Below are 15813 nucleotides of genomic sequence, written 5' to 3' on the forward strand. Positions count from 1 at the left end.
GATTTTGACATGTTAATACAGTTAAAGCTATTTATTATATGTTATGCTTCTTGTTTTTCTAACTGAATTTTAGTGAAGTGTTTGATATGATAACATTTTCTTTACCAACATGTAGGTGTTCGATAGCTCGATTTCCGCATGTATATATGAAATTTATTGACAAGTCTAAGGGATCGTCGATATATTTGACCTTGTTTTTAACAAATGTAACATGCATAACACTAGTAATCTATAACTGGTGGCTAGAAGATTGTTAAAAATGATGATTTTTTAGTTATATTTAAGTTGTTGAATTCCTTTGTCACGAGGAAAATTCATGTAAAATGATAAAAAGGGGTTACAAAAGTTGCTTTAGGTCATAAAGTTTCGACTCGTATAAAATTCTGGTTCTGTCACTGTTTGTGTGTATGTCAAGTACTATCTTGGATTTTCACCCACACACCAGAGCTTGGTATGCCTGCATGTACTACAAAGAGCATATAGTATCCTGGTGGTGCAATTTCTTTAGTTGATGGAGCAAATGCTGTGAATTTATACGAATTATCGGATATTGCAACAACCACGACTCCCTTCAAGACCACCATTCGTTGGTTCATCGAAAAAGAATGTGTAGTGAATGAAGGCGCGATGATCCTGATTGAAACAGTCCCTATTCTCAAGAATGTAGGCACTGTGAAAGTCGCGGAAAATGAACTTTTGTATGTTAGGATTTCATCGATAGAGAGTACTGTTGGTTTTAGATGGCTGTGTTTTCGAGCTAGGTAAGGCGGTGAGAAGGCTTCTAAGCTTAGATCAGTTGGGAATTCCACACCAGTGAAGTTGTAGTATTCCTGTGGATTGCTTCCTCCTACTAGAACTCGTCCATCGGTCATCAAAATAGCTGAGGAATGGTAAAGCCGGGGTCTTGATGCTGCTTTCATGATCGAAAACCTGTTGTCTCTCCTCATGTTAGGCCGATAAATCACTGGCGTAGTGACAGGGGAAATCGCGTTATTCCAGCCTGCTGTTCCCCTTGATGCACCATTTATAATGATAATATCCCCATCAGGTAGTATTAGCATATCACTCATGACTCGTCGCGTTGGCATAGTCTCCATTTCCCATATACCATGATCATCGATGACATTGATTCGTCCACAGCTTGAAAGGGCTTTCATGTACATTTTATATTTATCTGCATATCTATATGCACGACGAGGGGCACCTCCACAAACCATGATTTCAGCTTCCATAGGGCGATTTTCGTCTAGTGGAAGTAAGACTGCAGAGCCAGTACTTGGATAGTTCCTAGGTTCATCACCTGGAATGGAAGGCAATTCCCTCACAACCTGATTTTCCTTGTAGTTAAGTATTATAGCTCGTGTATTCGCGAAAATGACAAGGTTTCCATCTGGTAATAAGAACACAAACGGATACAAGTTGTTCTCGTACCTTTCTAGGGTACTCTTAAGAAATTGTAGACTGAAAGCAGAGTCACCTCTGGAGTTTTTCGGGTAGAACTCGTAGTTATACTGTTTTCTCCCTCCTATCACGATTATTCGTGCATCAGGAAGGATGTGGTCAGTTGAATACCATCTTCGTTGAACTAAAGTCCTCGGAAGCTCAAACCAATCACAATTCTCATCCGTGCAAGGTGCTAAACTACGTACTATATGATCTCCATCATTAAATCCTCCGGTTTGTACTAACGTTCCATTTGGGAGTACAGCACCAGAGGAACACCAGGTATCTGTTTGGACCATCAGTGGACGGAACGTGTTGCTAACAATGTCGTATAACACAGAGTGGGCAGAGCAGTCTTTCTGTAGGGCTAAGTCATGGGAGTTATAACGACAACGCCCTCTTGGAAGGGAGAGGTTAGAGTGTCCAAAATCCGTCCTGTCAAAGATAACTACCTTGTTGTTATGCAAGAGTTGCATATGCATCGCGGTTATGCCAATGCTTTCGTGCAACAATCGCCATTCTCCAACGAAGTGTCTATGAGAAACAAACATCTGAGAAGCTGTTGAAGTTTGAAGAGTGAAAAAAGTTAGTACTAACAAGAAGAGGTAAATGATATTTTCCCTATCCATAAGTTTTAGAAATGAAATGGAATGAAGAAAAAAAGATGTATATCTAGGAATATTCTTTGTGTTGTTATTAGTGAGTGTTTGATAAAACTTAGGAGTAAAAAAATGATATTTATATATACCTAATATTCAAAGAAAAGTATTGAAATCAAGCTGAATTACAGTAGAATACAAAGAAAATGACTTATTAAACTTCATGTATCCAGGAAGTTAGGGCTGCCAGAATTTTGCTGATATGCAAGTACTATCTACTAGGTTACTAGTGTGACAACTAAAAACCTATGTTGCTCGGACTCTTTGCACTGTCACGTGTGTTTCGGATACTCCTTATACATTTTGGATGATCCGACAAGGGTGTTGACAATATTTACGGAGGGTATGAGCAACATAGCTAAAAACTAAGGGCTGCTTGGAATTTTTCCAAAAGTACTGTCCGGTGTGTGTGTGAGATACTCCGAAGGCTGTTAGTTTTTAGAGGACCTGACAAGGGACACATCAATATTTTTGGAGAGTCCGAGCAACATAGTAAATATCAACGAACTGATCTTCTCCAATGTGGATACAATCAGCCTTAGGCCATACAGAATTTCCTATCTTTTTTGTTTATAGTGTTTATCTACGGCTCATGAATGACTCTTGAAATTTATTTGTGTCGTATAAATTGGGAAAAGGGGACTAATATATACCTTTTTTGTTCCTGTTTACATGTCGTCTTTATTAAAAATAGTTGTAATTTAATATTTGTCATTTGACAAAATCAATGCATGAATTACATTATTTTTCGTGTTTAGCCTTGAAAATAAGTATTTGACCAACAATAGGAAAATTAAGTAAATAAATCATGTCCGTCTGTCAAATTAATTAATCGAAATAAAACTAAAATTTATCATTAATTGAAAACTCGACTTAAAGAGAACACTAACTAAGGGTAAAATTGTAAGCTTACCTAGTTTCTTAATTAAGGGACCTGAAATCTAAAATGATGACAACTAAATAGAAACAAACGGAGTATTATTTGAAATTATGTAAAAAAATATATGAATTACAATAATTAACAACTTAAGATATTTAAAAGACATAAAGAGTTCGATTGACTCTTGAATTCTGCTAATGACACATAAATCGACACAAATAAAAATTATGTAAAAAATACCACAATAAATTATAATAATAATTATTATCTCAAAATATCAAAAATAAATAAATATTAAATTTGACTCTCCCACCCGTAAATTAAACAACTAGCCCACCACACTAATTCAATCGAGTTGGTATATATTAAACAACTAGCCCACCACACAAATTCAATCGAGTTGGTATATTTATATATATCCACGTGATATTCAAGAATACTTTTATTATTTATTATCATTAGAAATTTCAAAGTGGAGAAACACAATTTGTATTATCATTAAAAAAATCATTTTCAATCTACTAACCTAATCTTTGTTGTTAGTATAATATACAAGTATTTTATGAGACAACTACACAACTTATGTTTAATATATTATACTAATTCCATTTATTATTATTTAATTTGCCTTCACAAACGTACCCTGTCAATATATAAAAGTTAAATCGAGTTTGCTTATATAAACAACAAACAAGCCACACTCCTCTATACATGTTCAAGAAAATAAAATGAAAATTACCAAGATTTGTGAAGAGCTTATCAAGCCATCATCCCCAACTCCAATTGAACTTAGAGACCACAAAATCTCTTTCATAGATGAACTAATACCCCATTCTTCAATTCCACTCATTTTGTTCTTCAAAAAGAGTGAAAACATCACACGATCACAAATATGCAACCACTTAAAATCTTCACTTTCACAAACTTTAACTCAATTTTACCCTTTGGCTGGAAGAATAAAGTCCCAATATTCAATTGATTGCAATGATGAAGGAGCTTACTATCAAGAATCACAAGTGGATGTTTCACTTCTAGACATAATCAAGAATCCAAAATCCAATGAATTAGTCCAACTCACACCTTACAATTCAAATGGCACCTTATCAAATTTTCAAGAACTTCTAGCCATTCAAGTTAACTTATTCAATTGTGGTGGCATAGCAATTAGTATCTCCATTTCACATAAGATTGGTGATGCTTCTAGCCTTTGTAATTTCATCAAATATTGGAGCAATGCATGTGAAGGATTAATAAGAAGTCGTACACGCTCTCCAGAAATGTTGTTGCACTCACGCCAGTCAACATTTTTGAAAAACCCTAGCGACATAGAGAACGATAAGGTAAGAAAAGACTCTGTTTTTATCTCTTTACCGTCGATTTTTCCGTCGAGAGGGACAATTGACAACACGTTAAATGTAAACAGCATGCCCCTTCGTATTGTACCTGAAAAATTAGCAGTGAAAAGAATTATTTTTACTAGTTCAAATATAGTTAAAATGAAGGCTAAGTTGGTAAATTGGGGATACAATGAGAACGCGACACGTGTCGAAGTTATTATAGGTTTGTTATGGAAATGTTTTATGGTTGCAAAAGGGTGTAACTCAGTTGCAATTATTCCAGTGAATATAAGGCAAAGGATAGTGCCACCCTTTGATGAAAATTCATTTGGTAACTTTTTTTTAGTAACAAGTTGTATGGCAAGTGTGGAAAATGAATGGTGTTCATTGGTAGGGAAAATAAAAAGTGCAATTGGGAGTATTGATGGTAATTACGTGGAGAAAATACGTGGAGATGATGGTTTTGAGTTTGTGGATAGTAATTTTAGGCAAGTTGGAAAATTGATGAGGAGTCAAGGGGATGATTTTCGTGTGTTAACAATTTCAAGTTGGTGTAAATTTCCTATTTATGAAGCAAACTTTGGATGGGGTGAGTCTATTTTGACGATTGTTGCGACTCTCGGGGTGAAAGATAATATTGCTTTATTAGATTCTAAAGAGTTTCCTGGAGGAATTGAAGCTTGGATTGTTATGGCTGATCAAGAAATGACACTTTTTGAACAGGACAAAGAACTTCAACATTTTACTTCGTTAGATGCGATTGGTGATCTCAATTGAATATATGAATCATTTGGTTTGAAAAACAAGAGAAGAAGTTATTCGATGAATAACGTTCAGGTAATTTTTTTAAAGCTCAAAATAAATAACGGCTCGTAAAGGACCTAGGCCGGGTGCAATGACCTTTTCTTTAAGAGAAACAAGTGGCTCACAAGGAACGAATTCTCATCGCTCGAAGAATGATGGTGGGATAGGATTCAAACTTGCAGTCTTCAAGTAAAAGTAACGAGCGAGAATCATGTCATTCTAAAGTGAATAATTTTTTTTAGTATTTAGTCTATTCTTTTTGTTGAAATAAATAATTTAAATATGATTAGTGGTGGATTTGCATTAATAATATTCGTTTTATTTTTTTTACTTTTTTTATATTAGTCTATTTTTTGTTTGATAAATAATTTAAATATTACTCGTGGAGGACAAACAATAATAGTATTAAATTTATTTTTCGTTGAAATAAACAACTTAGATATTATTAGTGATGGATGATCATGACAATATGATATATTAATATATAGTCGGATTAGGTATGGTAGTTGACAAAAAAGATGTATAAATCACTTGTCTTGTTCTATTTGTTCTTTTCAACTCTAATTATTTTTGTGCACTTAGTACATGCTTAAATATTGATTTTAATATCCAAATATGTATACGTTATGTAATTCAGATTTATCTATTTGTATTTATTATTTTTACATCTAACTCGAATTCCTTAGCTAAATCACTATGTATTTAATTTGATGCTTGTACTGACATTTTAAAGTATTAATTAATTGTCAAACATCGAGAATAAATTCTTTAATATTATCTTCAGATAACTCCACCTGTTAATCATCTTGATTATGAAACAAGAAAGATGAAATCTTAACGCATACAATTTTTTATCTTTTTATAATTTCGAAGGACATTGATTTTTCACCTTATACAAAATATTTTTCTTTTCTTTCCACAAGGAAAGAATAGTCCATACATAGGTGGAAGGGAGGCCTAGTTTTATAATTATATAGTTATTAACTCTTAATTAGGTTTGACTTTGGTCAAATTTACTTTTAAGTTAGTTTTTGACTTCTGCAAGTATTTAATAAATATAAAAAATAAGTGAAAAATAATTTAAAATAAGTTAGAAAGTGTTTGACAACGTAAAAAAAGACTTAAAAAAATAAGTCAAAAATGACTTGAAATAAGTCAGAAACCAAAAACAAATGTCCCCCTACTTTTTATTTTTAACTTTAAAACTACTTTTTTTTAAGTCAATCCAAACAGACACTTGATAATTGAAAATAATACAGACATACATTAATTGAATTTTAGTCAAGTGATACTTACTTTCCAAGATTACTAATGTATATGAAAGTAATTATTTTTTACCTAATTAAATTAGAAATATATAAAAATAGTTAATAAAAATGACTTACTAAGAATCTGGTAAATTATTCATTTATTTTCATAACCTTGAAAAATTAATTATATCTTGACCTTAAATTAATATGTTCCTATATATACATAGCTTATAATAACTTAATTTAGCATCAAAAGTTTCATTGATACAATCATGAAATACTTCTTAAGCATAACTTTCTTCTTATTTGCCCTCTATAGTAGTGTTCACAGTAAGTTAAATATTCATTTATGTAATTTATTTATTCAATGAATGAAAATCTTATTATAAATTTGTCATTTAATATCTTTTTACTAAAGTTTGTTTAAGCATTCATTTTTAAGTAAAAATAGTTAAACATTGAGTTAGAAGGATGAAATTGTCTACTTATGACTTATAAGTTACTTTTTATAAGTCTATGCAAACAGACCCTAATGTTCTGGTCTCTGTTCATGAATTTTTGTGTATTCGTAATAGAATAAATTGACACGTTTCTTATTTGGGAAAAGAAATATATTTTTCTTTTGAATTTGTAGCAGTAACTCCAATTGACTTATTGTAACGATCTATTACACACCTGAAATATTACTTAAAAGTGATTTTTATTTTAATCCTAATGCACATAAAATCAGTCACATGATGCGAAACGTTTCATATTCGAGCATGTCATCACAATGTCAATGTTACATCAATAATTATGTCAAATTTGAAAATAAAATAAAATTTCATTTCACTTCAATTTCTTCCCTATACACCATCAAACTCACCATTAAATCAACTACCACCAAACTCAAATCTCCACCACATAAATTTCACTGCTCACAATTAAATTCACCATCAAAATCTTCTTGCAACAACTACCACCATAAGAAATTGCAACGAGACAAATTAAATTTAACTGCATTCACTATTAAAATCACATCACTGCTATTGCCACCAATGCAATTCATCACAATCATAACCACAAATTTCAGCATCCATCATCAAAAGCACACAAGTTTTATCGTCAATTATCAAAATTAAAAGTTATCTACCATTAATTTTATCGCCTATCACCAAACTCACCACAAAAAATTATCAAAGTTACAAATTTTATTTAAGGTCAAAGAGGAGAATGGTGAAAAATAAGAAGTTGATTAATGTCATCATACAAAATGGATGTGATGACACTTGTCTTATACCACTAAATCAAGTAAACTTAAAACTCAAATATCACGATAAAATGCGGGTGTAAAATAAAAATAAAAATTTAACAGCAAATAATAATTCGAATAAAAAATCATTTTAACTAAATTCGTAAAATCTGATTGTCGTGTGTATAAACCTCTAATGTATCTCAACAGATTTAAAAGAAAAATACAAGACTCAAATGATAGTCTCTAAAGTAGAATAAAATCATAAATAAGAGTACGAGGGTCTATTGAGATGACAACAACTACCTTACAAATCTTCATAGGAAGCCTGAAGAGAAGAGAGAGAATCATGAAGATCCAGCTTCATAATCTACACAAATACAAAAGCAAGGGATGAATACCAAGCAACACGATACTCAACAAATAAACTCCTAAATATAACGTCAAAAAATATATTATACATATACTCCTACAACCTCCATTATTACAATCTGTATATAACCAACCGAATCTAATAGTGCACAATTCAAATAACACATAGCTCATTAACAACATTCCAATAATTATAAATCAACAATATAGAGGATCACGTTTATCAATCACAAATTTCATAAAATATTCACAAGTTCACAAAATACTCAACAATAAACTAGTTTGAATCTCAAAATACAAAATATCGCATATAAATTGATTAAAACGGAGAGTAGTTACTAATTATTACTACTATCATACAGAACACATGACAAGGACTTAATTAATAGTTGAATATTCAATTATTGCATTAGTTACTATCAGATACAATCACAAGACAAGGACTTAAGCTTATTAATTTTATTCATTCAAAAAATAAATTGAATTATTTATCACAAGTAACTATTGTACTTGTCAATCCTGTAGCATTTGTCTTCTCATGGGGGAGGAAGATTCCTTTCACATAAAAAAGAATTTGAATTTTTTTGGGATAATGTACAAGTATCCTCTCAACCTATATTCGAAATTTCAAAGACACACTTATACTATACTAAGGTTCTATTACCCTCCTGAACTTATTTTATTAATAATTTTCTACCCTTTTTTGCCTACGAGACATTATCTTGTGAATCCAAAGTTGGTTGATTTTTTTTTTCAAGTTAGTGCCACGTAGACTAAAAAGGGGTAGAAAATTACTTATAAAATAAGTTCAGGAGGGTAATAGGACCTTAGTATAATACAAATGTATCTCTGGAATTCGAGCATAGATTGAGGGGCATACTTGTGTATTTTTCCAACTTTTTAAACTATCAGTAGAATTTATTAGCCTTGACAACCTTACAATATCAGTATATAGAAGTGAAACTCGATCAATTATATAAGTTAGCAAAAGGCTACATTCTCATCTTACATGTTCAAGAAAAAAAAAATGCAAATTTCCAAGATTTGTGAAGAGCTTATCAAGCCATCATCCCCAACTCCACATGAACTTAGAGACCACAAAATCTCTTTCATAGATGAAAGAATACCTCATTCTTCAATCCCACTCATTTTGTTCTTCAAAAAGAATGAAAACATCACACAATCACAAATATGTAGCCACTTAAAATCTTCACTTTCACAAACTTTAACTCAATTTTACCCTTTGGCTGGAAGAATGAAGTCCCAATATTCAATTGATTGCAATGATGAAGGAGCTTACTATCAAGAATCACAAGTGGATGCTTCACTTCTAGACATAATCAAGAATCCAAAGTCCAATGAATTAGTCCAACTCACACCTTACAATTCAAATGGCTCTTCATCAAATTTTCAAGAACTTCTAGCCATTCAAGTTAACTTATTCAATTGTGGTGGCATAGCAATTAGTATCTCCATTTCACATAAGATTGGTGATGGTTCTAGCCTTTGCACACTCATCATTAATTGGTGCACTACAAGTGAACGATTAATAAGAAGCAACACGCATCTGTCAACATTTTTGAAGAGCCCTAGCAACACAGGGGCTAACAAGGTACGAGAACACTCTAATTTCGTCTCTATATCGTCAACATTTCCACCAAGAGGGATATGTGATGACACACCAAAGGAAAAATGCATACCAATTCATCCTGTAGCTGAAAACCTACCAGTAAAAAGATTCATTTTTACTAGTTCAAATATAGCTAAAATGAAGGCTAAGTTGATAAATTGGGGATACAATGAGAACGCGACACGTGTCGAAGTTATTCTAGCTTTGTTATGGAAATGTTTCATGTCTGCCAAAGGGTGTAACTCAGTTGCAATTATTCCAGTGAATATAAGGCAAATTATAATTCCACCCTTGAATGAAAATTCATTTGGTAACTTTTTTTTGGTAACAAGTTGTATAGCAAGTGTGGAAAATGAATGGTGTTCATTGGTAGGGAAAATAAATAGTGCAATTAGGAGAATTGATGGTAATTACGTGGAGAAAATACGTGGAGAGGATGGTTTTGAGTTTGTAAACAGTAATTTTAAGCAAGTTGGAGAATTGATTATGAGTCAAGGGGATGATATTCGTGTGTTAAGAATTTCAAGTTGGTGTAAATTTCCCATTTATGAAGCAAACTTTGGATGGGGTGAGCCTATTTTAACGATCGTCGCGTTTCTCGGGGTAAAAGATAATATTATTTTATTAGATTCTAAAGAATTTCTTGGCGGAATTGAAGCTTGGGTTGTTATGGCGGATCAAGAAATGACACTTTTCGAACAGGACGAAGAACTTCAAGATTTTACTTCGTTAGATGCGATTGGTGATCTCAATTGATCGAAGTTTAATTTTAATTTTTTATAAATCAAAAAGTAATATTATGTATTGTTATAAATCTACTTCTATTTATTTTAGTTCTTCTAGTCTTAATTTATTTGTTTTAGTTTTTCAGTGTTTTATATATTTTATATCGTATAAAAAGAGTATAAATTATGACAATTGGCGATCTGAAATATACTTGGTGAAGTTTTTAAATTTTATTGGTGCTACATATAATAAGATATATAAAATAACATGTATTATTTGTAAACAACATGAGGAACATAGTAAATTTCAATAATTGATAACTAAAAATATTTAAAAATATATAAAAGATTTGGTTGACTCTTCAAATTTTATTTGTGTTTATGGGTATGCACTATTTGGATTAAACCGAAAAACTAAATCAAATCAAATCGAATTCTAATTTGGATTGGTTTTTTGGATTTATGTTTGGTTTTGGATTTATAATTTACGTTGTTTAATTTTTTTGGTTTGGTTTCGATTTTAGAAAAATGAAAACCGAAAAAATAAAAAACCAAACTATATTATATATGTATATATATATATATATATAGTTGGAGTTAACCACTTTTGTCCTTTATTATTTATTTTCATTATAATTTAGTTTATTTTCTTATGTTTGAATATCTATAATTGATATACTTTTAAGTATTGTATTTTACGTATTACTTCTGATTTATATTTAAAAGTATATTTAAGAAATATTATATATATATATATATATATATATATATATATATATATATATATATATATATATATATATATATATATTGTTATGTTTCTAATTATTTACATAACCGATTAACCAAACTGAAAAAATTCAAATCAAAAAGAGAAAAACCAAATCAAATCGAATTTATTTTCGTTTGGATTGAGTTACATTTCTTCAAAATCAAAAATCAAAAATCTAAACCGAAGAGTATAAAATTAAACCGGAATGTACACCCCTATTTGTGTCTTATAAATTGAGACAAAGAAACTAATATATATTATTTGAAAATTATGTAAAAATTATGATAATAAATCACAATAATCTATGTAATATTCAAGAATCTTTTATCATTAGAAACTTCAAGTGGAGCAATAAAATTTGTGTAAAGATTTTTTAAAGCTATTAGACTAATACTTGATATTAGTTTGATATGTATAAAAAGTATTTCATCAGACAACTGACAATAATTTTTTGGTATTTTCTGAAAGCCAGATATAAAACTTCATTAGCAGATAATTATAAAAAGTTTCTCAACTAATTACTTTTATTAAATTTAGTGGAACGATTTTTTTCTTAATTTAAAGCTATTTTTTAGGAAATAAGAAACTACCGCATTATTTCTTTAAAATCATTCAATATATGTCAACATATATATGATAATAATGTCTAATAAAATATGATAGTATTTATAATAATTAATGTGTAATTATATTTTTGTCCAAAATTATAAAGACATTTTCATCATCCAACTTTTAATTTGAAGTTGTCCATTTATAATATGATATAATATAATATGATTATGCTAAAACTTTTGAGAGGATTAAGCTAAATTTGGAAGGGTCAAAATCAATTGAATAGCACATGAAAATCGGTAAAATCTGTGTTTACTTTTTTTGGCGCTCGTTTGAACTTAAAAATATATCGTTTTTTCCACGGAACAAACTGGTCTACTGATAAGGTTTTAACTGATGTCCACGAAAAATTTGGGTCATTTTATTTCAGGAATTCCGCATCACAAAAATTTCATGAACTATAGCATACGAAAATCGATAAAAACTATATTTACCAGCTTTTGGGCTTGTTTGAACTTGAAAATGCGTCCATTTTTCCCGCGGGACGAACTGGTCATTTGCTAAGGTCTTAACGGATATCCATGAAAAATTTCGGTCAATTTGTTTCGAAAACTCCGGTTCACAAAAAATTCATGGGCAATAATACCACATAAAACTCGATAAAATTGACATTACCAATTTTAGGGCTCATTTAAACTTGTAAATGAACATGTTTTCCTTGCAAAACGAATTGGGTTCATTGCATAGATCTTAACGGACGTCAATGAAAAATTTCACCCATTTTATTTTGGAAATTTCGCGATCACAAAAATTCATGTACTATAGCAAATAAAAATCGACAAAACCTACATTTACCTGCTTTAGGGCTGTTTTTAACTTGAAAATGTGTCCATTTTTCCGGCAGGACAAACTGGATCCATTGTTAAGGTCTTAACTGACATTCACAAAAAATTTCGATCACTTTGTTTGGGAATTCCGATTCACAAAAAATCTATAGACTAGCACACAAATTTTGGTTTAATCTATATTTACCTGTTTTGGCGCTCGTTTGTACTTAAAAATGAATCCACTTTTCCTGCAATACGAACTTGTTCCATTGCTATGGTCTTTATAGACGTCCATTAAATATTTCGACCATTGTATTTTAAAATTTCGAATAAAAAAGATTCATGGACTATTGAACACGAAAATTAGCAAAAATTTACGTTGACCTTATTTGGGCTCGTTTGAATTTGAAAATGCGTTCGTTTTTTCCGCGGAACAAACTATGTCCATTATTAAGGTCTTAATAGACGTCCATGAAAAATTTCAGCCATTTTTTAAGAATTTCGGATCACGAAAAATCTAATAGACTATAGCACACGAAAATCGGTAAAATCTATAATTATCTTATTTGAGGCTCGTTTGAACTTAAAAATGTGTTTGTTTTCTCTTCGACATGAATTGAGTCAATTGTTAAGGTCTTAATGAATGTCCATGAAAAATTATGACAATTTTATTTCGATAATTTCGATTCTAAAAAAATCTATGACTATAGCACATGAAATTTGCAAAATCTATATTTACCCGCTTTGGGGCTCATATGAACTTGAAAATGCTACTATTTTCTTCGCGGGACAAACTGGGTCCTTTGCTAAAGTCTAAACGGACTTCCATGAAAATTTTTAGTCATTTTTAGTGAAATACAGATAAAAAAATACATAGACTACATAGCACACGAATATCAAAAAATCCTCATTTACCTGCTTTAGGGATAGTTTGAACTTTAAAACACACTATTTTCTTCGTGGGAAGATCTGGGCCCATTACTATGGTCTTAATTAATGAATGTCGATGAAAAATTACAATCATTTTGTTTTAGTAATTTCATATCACAAAAAATTCATGGATTGTAGCACACGAAAATCGACAAAATCCGCAAAATCTGCGTTTACCTGCTTTTGAACTTGTTTGAACTGAAAATGTGTCTGTTTTTCCTTTAGAATGAACTCGGTCCATTGTTAAGGCCATAACAGATGTCGATGAAAAATTTCGGCCATTTTGTTTTGGAAATTCTAAATCACAAAAAATCCATGGGTTATAACACAAAAAAATTAATAAAATTAGCATTTACCTGCTTTGGGGCTCAATTGACCTTGAAAATGTGCCCGATATCCCCCCGGAATGAACTGAGTCGATTGCAAAGGTTTTAACCGACGTTCATGATAAAATTCAATCAATTTATTTAGGAAATTTAGATTACAAAAAATTCATGGACTAAAGCACACAAAAATCGGTAAAATCTGTGTTGACCAACTTTTAGACTCGATTTAACTTGAAAATGTGCATGTTTTTCCCATGGAACAAATTGGGTTCATTGCTAAGGTCTTATTCGACATCTATAAAAAAATTTGGTCATTTTATTTTGGAAATTTCGGATCACAAAGAGAGTCATGGACTATAGCACACGAAAATTGATAAAATATACAAAGAGATAAAATGCTTTTGAGCGCATTTGAACTTCAAAATGCGTTCGTTTTCCTCGCTGGACAAACTGGTCCATTGGTAAGGTCTTAATGGACCTTTATGAAAAAATTTCGGTCATTTTATTTTTGAAATTACGGTTCATAAACAGTCCATGGACTATAACACATGAAAATCAACAAAATCTACATTTTTCTTCTTTAGGGCTCGTTCAAACTTGAAAATGTGTTCGTTTTCCACACGGGATGAACTAGGTCCATTACTTAGGTCTTAATGGACATCCATGAAAAATTTTGGTCATTTTTGAAAATTCCGGATCACAAAAAGTCCATGGACTATAGTACAAGAAAATCGATAAAATCTACGTTTACCTGCTTTGTAGCTTGTTTGAACTTGAAAATGCACCGATTTTCTCCGTGGGATGAACTAGGTCCATGACTAATGTCTTAATGGACGTCCATGAAATTTTTTGGATATTTTATTTCGGAAATTTCGAATCACAAAAAATTCATGAACTATAGCACATGAAAATTGGCAAAAATATGCATTTACCTACTTTGGAGCTTGTTTGAACTTGAAAAATCTGTCTGTTTCACCCGCGGAACGAACCGAGTGCATTGGTAAGGTCTAAATGGACGTTCATGAAATTTTTTAGTCATTTTCTTTGGCGAATTTTAGATCACAAAAAACTCATGGACTTCAACACATGTAAATCGATAAAATTTGCATCTACCTGCTTTAGGGCGAATTTAAACTTGAAAATGTATCGGTTTTCACCGCGGGACAAATTGGGTCTATTGCTAAGGTCTTAATGGACATCCATGAAAAAACTTGGCCATTTATTTTAGAAATTTCGATTCACAAAAAAGTTAATGGACTAAAACATACACAAATCGGCAAAATCTGTACTTACCTGTTTTGGGGCTTATTTGAATTTGAAAATGCGTCTATTTTTTCCACGGAACAAACTTTGTCCATTCCTAAGGTTTTAACAAATGTTCATGAAATTTTTTAGTTATTTTGTTTTGGGAATTTTTGAATCATGAAAAAATCATGGACTATAACACACGAGAATCAGTAAAATTTGCATTTACCTGCTTTAGGATTCATTTGAACTTGAAAATGCACCCATTTTCGCAAAACAAACTGGGTTGACTTATGAGGTCTTGACGTTCGTCTATAAAAAATATAGGCCAACTTTTTTTGAAATTTCGGATCACAAAAAATTCATGGACTATATAGCAAACGAAAATGATAAAATTTGCATTTACCTATTTTGGTGCTCTTTTAAACTTGAAAATGTGTGTTTTGCCCGCGGGATGAAGTGGGTACATTGTTAAGGTATTAACAGACGTCCATGAAAATCTTTGGCCATTTTATTTTGGGAATTTCGGTTCACAAAAAATCCATGAACTATAGCACTCTAAAATAGGCAAATTCTACATTTACCTACTTTGGACTCGTTTGAACTTGAAAATGTGCTTGTCTTCCAAACGGGATGAACAGGGTTTATTACTAAGGTCTTAACGGATGTCCATCAAATATCTTTCCCATTTAGCTTCAAAAATTCTGGATCACAAAAAATTCATGAAAAATGGCACATGAAGATCGACAAAATCTGCATTTAACTACTTTGAGACCTGTTTGAACTTGAAAATGCACATGTTTTCTGCGGAGAATGAACTTTATCCATTG

At 31.2% G+C, this 15813-nt stretch overlaps 3 protein-coding genes across 3 annotated transcripts; 2 read left to right on the forward strand and 1 right to left on the reverse strand.

Annotated features, from left to right (window-relative positions):
• Positions 1 to 250: 250 nt before the first annotated feature.
• LOC101253204 (aldehyde oxidase GLOX) lies at positions 251 to 2167 on the reverse strand. Its single transcript, XM_004242962.5, has one exon. It carries the CDS (start codon positions 2070 to 2072, stop codon positions 411 to 413), a length of 1662 nt encoding a protein of 553 aa, XP_004243010.4. The 5' UTR covers positions 2073 to 2167; the 3' UTR covers positions 251 to 410.
• A 1361-nt stretch (positions 2168 to 3528) lies between these two features.
• LOC101253503 (stemmadenine O-acetyltransferase-like) lies at positions 3529 to 5459 on the forward strand. The gene has a single exon (XM_004242963.5). The coding sequence runs from the start codon at positions 3711 to 3713 to the stop codon at positions 5094 to 5096; it is 1386 nt and encodes a 461-aa protein (XP_004243011.2). The 5' UTR covers positions 3529 to 3710; the 3' UTR covers positions 5097 to 5459.
• Positions 5460 to 8826: 3367 nt separating this feature from the next.
• Positions 8827 to 10439, forward strand: LOC101266953 (stemmadenine O-acetyltransferase). Its single transcript, XM_004242625.5, has one exon. The coding sequence runs from the start codon at positions 8986 to 8988 to the stop codon at positions 10360 to 10362; it is 1377 nt and encodes a 458-aa protein (XP_004242673.2). The 5' UTR covers positions 8827 to 8985; the 3' UTR covers positions 10363 to 10439.
• Positions 10440 to 15813: the final 5374 nt, after the last annotated feature.

Source organism: Solanum lycopersicum, chromosome 7, assembly GCF_036512215.1.
Source record: "Solanum lycopersicum chromosome 7, SLM_r2.1".
Taxonomy (NCBI): Eukaryota; Viridiplantae; Streptophyta; class Magnoliopsida; order Solanales; family Solanaceae; genus Solanum; species Solanum lycopersicum.